A 7689-nucleotide genomic window follows, 5' to 3' on the forward strand; every position below is an offset into this window, starting at 1 on the left:
TAGTAGCTGCATGAAACGCTTCAGCTATCCATGTGCCATTATTGTCATTTTGGACCTGACATGAAGTCATGTTATTTTTCTTTTTTTGACAAAATGGCTGCAAACGGGCACGAACGCAAAGCGTATGTGTAAAAAAGTATATTAAAATTGATTTGTTTTGCTATATGGAAACCCCCCCCCCCCCTCTTTTTTATTTATTCAAGAAACATTAACATTATAGATATACATTTTGCATCTTCTGTTAGATAATCAATGAAGCCAACTGTATAAGTAGGCCTACAATGTCAAAATAAATGGTTTCATGGTAGTCAATACAGAAATACATACATTTATCATTTTTAAAAAACAAAATCTGTAAATAATGATTTACTGGACAAAATCTGTGAATAAGCATAAAAGAGCCTTCTTTAGCATTATTTCTGCAATCTCTGGTGTAATAACCGCAACTACTCAACCCCAACGAGTGCACGAGCACACTGTTTTGCATGTGGGCTTGTAATTGGTATCTTATAATTAAAACCCTGAGTTATCTTCATCTTCCTAGAACCTGAGCGTAACAGAATACCAGACCAAAAAATGAGGAAATGGCTGGACATCGCGTCCATCAACATTGCGCCGATGTGGGGTCACCGCATGCTAAATGGAGGAACCGTATGTGTGTTTCAGAACGGCAGAGACCTGGAGCTGTACGTGGAGGAGTTCGTAGACATCTGCCATCGGGCCACCTGCGATGACATCTGTTTTATGGAGGGATCCCCGGTGTGGTCTGGACAAACCCCTCTGCTTCATCATCTGCTTCGATCCCTGCTGGACGCTGAAGAGTTACATCGATTCGCCACGTTCACAGTAGGCGAAGCGGAGGATGACAACAACTTCGTCCAGCCACACCCCACGACCCAGAATCCCTCGACCATGCTGCTCACCGCGTTCCCTAATCCCTCCGGCTCCTCCTTGGTCAGTCGTCACCCCTGTGCCACGGACTTACGATCCTCCTGCTGCGCTTCGGATCTCCACCTCTAGGGCTGCAGTGGGATCCTCCTTTCCCATGGACTCGTCTTGGTCTTCAGTCACACCGGCTCCACCTCAGGCCTCTGTAGTTCTGGTGTCCCCTCAGGTGCTCATCACCACGGCTCCACCCAGGTCTCCAGTGCCAGCGCCGCCGCTCGAGGTCATGAGCTCTCCGTCATCGCTATGGAGATCGTCGACCATGCCCATTCCTTGGCTTCTCCATCCGTCGACGCCACCGTGGGCTGTCGTCAGCTCTGTGCTCTGGGTCCGTAACATCTGGCCACTCCTCCCGTCATCGCCCTCATGGATGCTCCCTCCATCAGTTCCTCCATGGAGTTTGCCTGTGTGTCTGCCTACCTGCCGGTTTCTGCCAGCCCTCTTCCTGCTCCTCCTTTCCAGCCCTTCTCCAGCTCTTCGCCCGCCTCCCCCCTTCCCGTTTATTTTGTTCCTTTTATGGCGCGAGGACGCGCCTACTCGGAGGGGCGTTATGTCACAGTTGTGTTCCGTGTGTTTTAGTTTTGATGGAATATTAGTTGTTTTCATTGGTCACATGTCTTCCTTTGTTCTATTTTCCCGCCACAATCTGTCACCATGGACACTGATCACATTCATCACAGCTGTTCGTCATTTTAGTTATCTGTGTATCATCTGTGTATTTAAGTTCCTGCTTGTTTTCAGTTTATTGTCTGTGCACGAGCACACTGTTTCACATGTTGGCTTATAATTGGTATCTTATTATTAAAACCCTGAGTTATCTTCATCGTCTTCATCTTCATAGAACTTGAGCGTTACACAAATAAAGGCCTACATAAATTAATATTTACAGAAACAGCTGACAATGAATTTAATGGTGAAACTCAGCAATACTTAGTACTTACTCAGCAAAACGATTAAAAAGAAAGTAAAGACCCCATTTGCCTATTTTATTTAATATCCAAAAAGGCTTAACCCTCTCGAGTCGGCGGTCACGCCGGCGTGATTGACTTGCTTTTTTCTTATCAGTGCCAAAGAGACTCAAATAACTCTGTCGTTTTTTATCATTCAGGCAAGTGTTATACATCATTATAATCTGTTAAGTTTCTATTTTTTTTAGTACAGTCAAAATAAAAACAAATTGTTGTGCTTTTTGCAAAATAAAGAAATCAAACATGATGCGCGATCTGCAATCTCTCTGTCAAAGACGTTCATTCAGATAGTAAACAGAAAATGACCTCTAGCTTAATGAATACTTGTCTGACAAACATGAGGCATATGTCTAAAGAAACGCTGAAATGTCAGGTTTTAAACACTGTAAACCAAATTAAAAACAAATATTCTGTGTTTATGTAATCCGTTTGAAAGCAGAGCGATGTTAGTCGTTCCTAAGCGGCTCATTATACACTAATGCGACCACGCCCACAAAGCCCAGCCCGCGGGCCAAATGCGGCCCGGGGATGAATTTCAAACGGCCCGCAGCGTGTCTATTAAAATGTATTATATGTGGCCCGCCACGTATCATTTACAAGTCATGCAGTTTCACGATGTCACCGCAAGGTGGCAGTACTAGACTTTAGGCCAGGGAAACAGCGCCCAAAGCGGAACGAAACAGCGCTGCTTGTGCTCTGCGCAACTCGCGAGCTCTGACTCTGAACAAATGTGTTTACCTGCTGAGTGTCTCCATCACGCGCCCACTAAACAGCCTTCGAAGCCAGTGAGAAGTGTTCGAGTTCAGCGCTGAGGTCTCCGGTACTGAATCTCTCTGTGATTTGATTTGCTTTAATTTAAATCCAGTTAAACAGCGCTGACTTAATAAACAACACTAACGTGCAAATCAGCTGAGCCGATTCAAAATACTTTTCAAACAACAATTCGCATTTCGAATTTATCATGGATTTACTGTGGTAACACCTGTAACCGTGGTCATTTGTCAGAAATGTAGGTTAATATCTAATTTTATTTAATTTGTAATGTAGACATGTATTACATGAGTAATAAAGGCCAAATTGCAGACTATTTTTTTGTCATAAACTTGCAGTTTTGTGCACTTGTATTTATATGTCTATAGACTAAATACTATATATATATATATATATATATATATATATATATATATATATATATATATATATATATATATATATATATATATATTTCTTACTTTTTGCCTTGTGCGCCCTGCAAAAAATGCTGTCATTTAGTATTTTTGTCCTGTTTCTAGTCTAAATATATCTAAAAATTATATCTAAAAGATGTTACGAGATAAGTAAAATGACATTAGATTTTTTTCTTGTTTTCTGGAAAACACTATTTAATTGAAGTGAGTTTTTGTTTAAAATAAGCAAATATATCTGCCAATGGGGTAAGAAAAATAATTTTTCTGTTTGGAATCTTTAAGGACGATTTTGGAAGATTATTTTTCTAATCCATTGGCAGATAATTTAGTTTGTTTCAAGCAAAAACTCAATTCATTTAGATTTTTTCCCCCCAGGAATCAAGAAAAAATATGTAATTTTCCTTAGTAAAAGCATCTTGATTTAAGAATTTGTTGATATTTGGACTGGAAAAAAGACAGAAATACCAAGTCAGAAAAGCATGTTTTGTAGTGTGGTTTTACCTGTGGTGATCTAAATAGAGCACTTATTAAATTTAAATTAGAATAGAGTTCTAACTCCGTAATAATATTAAAATTTCACCCATTAAAACTTTTTGGTTGATGAAAGTTTTACAGATATTGTTAAATATCTATACATTTCCTATCTATACATCTCAAGCTACTCTACTGTCAGCTCAAGCTTTTGTCAAATATATATATATATATATATATATATATATATATATATATATATATATATATATATATATATATATATATATATATATATATATATATATATATATATAATAGAAAAGGGACCGGCCCCCAGGTATGTCCACAACATCAAATCCGGCCCCCTTTAAAAAAAGTTTGGACACCCCAACTCTATTGAGATTCAAATACTGAGGCGACGCCCACACACACACATCAACTCAAACAAACACATTGTGCACGAGGGCGCACTGAAGCAAATTTTTTAGTTTTTTCAAAATCTGTGCATAAACATTTTTCTCTCAAAAATACAAGCATGTACATACATGTTGCTCACATATTCTGGTAGCTCAGTTTGTGCTGAATACAGTGTAATTACACTTTTGCCATGAATGTGTTTATAAGCAACTGAAAAAAAAAACACAAATGTAAGAGCATGTCAAAACTTCTAAAGGGCCCCAAAAGAGCTCAGACTCCAGAGGGTTTAGTTCATGTGACTGCGATGAGCCATGCTACTTGCTATTGCTATAATGAAGTCAGAGTTTGGCTGGTTATATACCTCAAAGCCACCTGACATTAACTAACAGCCACAAAAGACCATATTTGGAGATTGTGGAAGCTTTTAAACACCTTCAGAGCTGTGGCTCAGCAAATGCTCTCAGCTGCGGTGCTTATGACCGTCTAGACTTCCTTTTAGCTGACTAATCCATATCCTCTTAGGTATAGTCATATTTTCATGTAAAAAATTTACATTTATTTATTTTTTGAAAATTGTACTAGTAGTAAATATAAACACTTACACAATGCGCTTTAAAAGGGGGAAAATAATTGTAATAGCAATGAAACAAAAACATTACACCCGTTGTGTTTCCTTTGTGGCTGTCGTTCTCAGAATACAATACATCTTTGGTGTGTAACATCCTCTCAATCTACAGCTGAATACCAATAATAAAGGAAATGAGTCACACTAATCTTTATTACAATTTAATGGAACCTACACTTTATCAGAGGAGGCAACACACAAAAAATACCAATAAAAATGATTTACAAAAATGACATTAGTAGAAAATATCCTGTCATGTTCATATCTATTATTTATGTGCGTCATCTACTTAAAATATAAAACAAAAGATTAAAGATAAAAAGATAAACTAAAGATAAAAAGATAAACAAAGCTCAGTTTGATGTTGCAATGTGTTACTTGTTGAAAAATTAAGAAAGTGGATGTGGAGTCTGAAAACATGTTTTCAGTTCCTTTCATGTATCACTTAACCCAGACAACTCAGGAGATGATTCACTGTCATGGTTACAACTACCACAAAAAAAAAGCAGAATTGCTGATGGAACAAAATCAACAGCATTTTACAAATATTTAAAAAAAAAAATATCTTCAATCAAATGGATGTGCTGCACTGATGTATTAGATAACGCCATGCTTTTGAAAAAGAGAACATAGAAAAGTTCAGTTCTAAGAATTCTAAATGAAACTGTGGTTACTTTCCAATTCCACATAAAAACAACATCACTTCTCCTCTTGTTCATGTAATTTGCTCTCTTTTCAGGCCATGACAGAGAAGTACGAGGTATTCTCACTCTCCACTGAGCTGAATGATCCATTAGGTCTGCGGGTGGTTGATCCCCGACCGTTTGCCCATCCTGCTAATCCGAGGCACCCCTGGGGTCCTAAAGCAGCCTTGCACATCTGGGAGAGCTCACGACGGAACTTTATCCCCACAAGGCCGTAGAGTAGTGGATTTAAAGCGCAATGCGCCAGCCCCAGGCTTTCGGTCACCAGAATACCCACATCCAGCACCTTGTTCAGCTCACAGCTTTTGACAATGACCCCGAGCGTCTGCAGGCTGTCGGTCAGTCGCAGGGCATTATAAGGCGCCCAACTGACCACAAACACAATGACCAATGAGATGATGAGCCTCAGAGAGCGCCGTTTCTGCCTCCGTGGGGCATGGCACAGTGCTTTGAAAATGCGAAGGTAGCAATACAGCATGACCAGTAGTGGAAGTATGAATCCAATAATCAAGCTAACCAGCTGCATGCCGATCTGCCATTGCTGGAAGTTCTCTTGAGAATACACTATCTGGCACACCCGCCGATTCATCCCGTATACTTCCACCACGTCCCGGAAGAGCACGTCCACCATGGCCAATCCCAAGCAGACCACCCAGATGGCTGCGCATGCCAGCTGAGCATGGCAGGTCTTGCGTCTCCAGCTGATATTGATGGCATGTACGATAGCCAAGTATCGGTCAAAGCTGATGCAGGCCAGGAATAGCACCCCACAATAGACATTCAGCGAGAAAACCGCTCCGGCTATTTTACACATGAACAGGCCAAACACCCACTCGTTGATCCACTCGACAGCGAAAACTGGCAGCGTGACAGCCAGCAGGAGGTCAGAGACGGCCAAATGGAGCAGGAATGTGTCTGTCAGTGAGAAGGAGCAGGGACTGTGTCGAGACTGCCGATAGCGGCGGATCACGCACAGCACTAGAATGTTACCAACTAGTGCCAGGATAAAGACTAGGATGTAAGCTATAGGGGCAAAGCGACCAAGAAACTCCCATGTTTCCCTCAGACTGCAGGGGGCAGCATCATGTTCATCGCCGTCATAGACAGTGTAGTCATAATCTGTGTACTGTATAACAGAACAAAGGACATTTCAATATTTTTTTATTTTGTTTATTCACTGGTTAGTTTTTTTTATACCAACTATCACTCACCCCATAGTTGTCCGTGGATGTTGTGGTGTTCTTCATGATGTGCTTCAGAGCGAGACATACAAATAAAATAGTGGGCACGAGATTCCCTCGTCTCTCACACGGTCTTGTCTATATGTCTCTCCTTACTTTTGGACAAATGTTGGTAGAGAAAAAAAGAGGGAGAGAGAGTGAGAAATCAGACCACAGAAACTGAATCCTACATTTTTGTGTAACCACTGCAAAGGGGAACTGAAGGCTGCATCCACTGAAATTTAAAAAAATAGCAACCTTGAAATCCCCATTTTGCTGAGGGCAGACATAATCAAAAAGTTTATTGAAAACACCTTGCATTTTCGTAAACTCAAAAAGATGGAAAGTTGGTTGTGGTGGGTTAGTAAACCTGAATGTTTGAAGAAAAAAAAAAAGTTGGGTAATTTGTAATAACATGTTTATGGTGCAAAAGCGGGAATAGTACAACTAGAGGGAACTGAAAGTGCTGAAAATTGACATTTCATAAGTTTGGCATATGCAATGAAAAAATATAAAATTATGAACAATTATATATATGTGCCATTAACATATATATTTTATACTGTATTTTGGTAGATGTGGCATTTTTTGCTAGAGTAGAGGAGTTTTGCAAGAGTCATTAAAAAGACAAGGAATTGATTACTTGAATAAACCCTGAATGGAAAATAGAGAAAATATTCTTATTTGTTGAAATTCATATCAAAATCAAAAGATTTTCATACTGCAGTAAAACTTTTTTTGTGTATGTGCACGTGTGTGTGTGTGTGTATATATATATGTATATATGTAATATGTGTATATATTATCCAACTAAGTCTTAAAAAAATAGATTACTTTTTAAAATATTTGAATATATAAATATTTAAAAAATCTCGTACCTGTCCTTCTGTGCTGTCTCTTCAGGGGTTGTCTGGCCCAGATCAAATGCTGGTCTGATTACTTATGAAAGTGTTCAGGAAACACATCTGTCTTAGTGCTTCCTGACTTTTTTTTCTCTCTTCCCTTTTTTCTCCCTTCACAAAACATAACATAAATTTTTTAACATCAATAACATTTATATAATATATTAAAGGTGCTTGTAAAACTAAGAAGCATTTTTGGTTAAAATGTTTTCTTTTTTACTGCCAAGATCGGACACTTTTTTTTTTC

General features: G+C 39.1%; 1 protein-coding gene across 2 annotated transcripts; it reads right to left on the reverse strand.

The window, feature by feature from the left end:
• Positions 1–4031: 4031 nt before the first annotated feature.
• Positions 4032–7488, reverse strand: cxcr3.2 (chemokine (C-X-C motif) receptor 3, tandem duplicate 2). 2 transcript variants are annotated; one of them, XM_079836841.1, is made up of 4 exons: positions 7419–7484; positions 6855–6910; positions 6532–6656; positions 4038–6446 (listed from the first exon to the last, which is right to left on the reverse strand). In XM_079836841.1, exons 3-4 carry the CDS (start codon positions 6565–6567, stop codon positions 5352–5354), a joined length of 1131 nt encoding a protein of 376 aa, XP_079692967.1. In that variant the 5' UTR covers positions 6568–6656; positions 6855–6910; positions 7419–7484; the 3' UTR covers positions 4038–5351. The 2 variants fall into 2 exon arrangements, with proteins under 2 accessions (XP_079692966.1, XP_079692967.1); XM_079836840.1 differs by lacking the exon at positions 6855–6910 and having other exon boundaries at positions 4032–6446; positions 7419–7488.
• Between the last annotated feature and the right edge of the window lie 201 nt (positions 7489–7689).

Source organism: Gobio gobio (genome assembly GCF_949357685.1).
Source record: "Gobio gobio genome assembly, chromosome: 15".
In the NCBI taxonomy this organism is placed as follows: Eukaryota; Metazoa; Chordata; class Actinopteri; order Cypriniformes; family Gobionidae; genus Gobio; species Gobio gobio.

Coding starts and splice junctions, on each gene's coding strand:
- cxcr3.2 (XM_079836840.1), bottom strand. CDS start 6,567: ATGAAGAACACCACAACATCCACGGACAACTATGGG. Junction 6,447..6,531: donor CATCCACGGACAACTATGGG/GTGAGTGATAGT, acceptor TCTGTTATACAG/TACACAGATTATGACTACAC.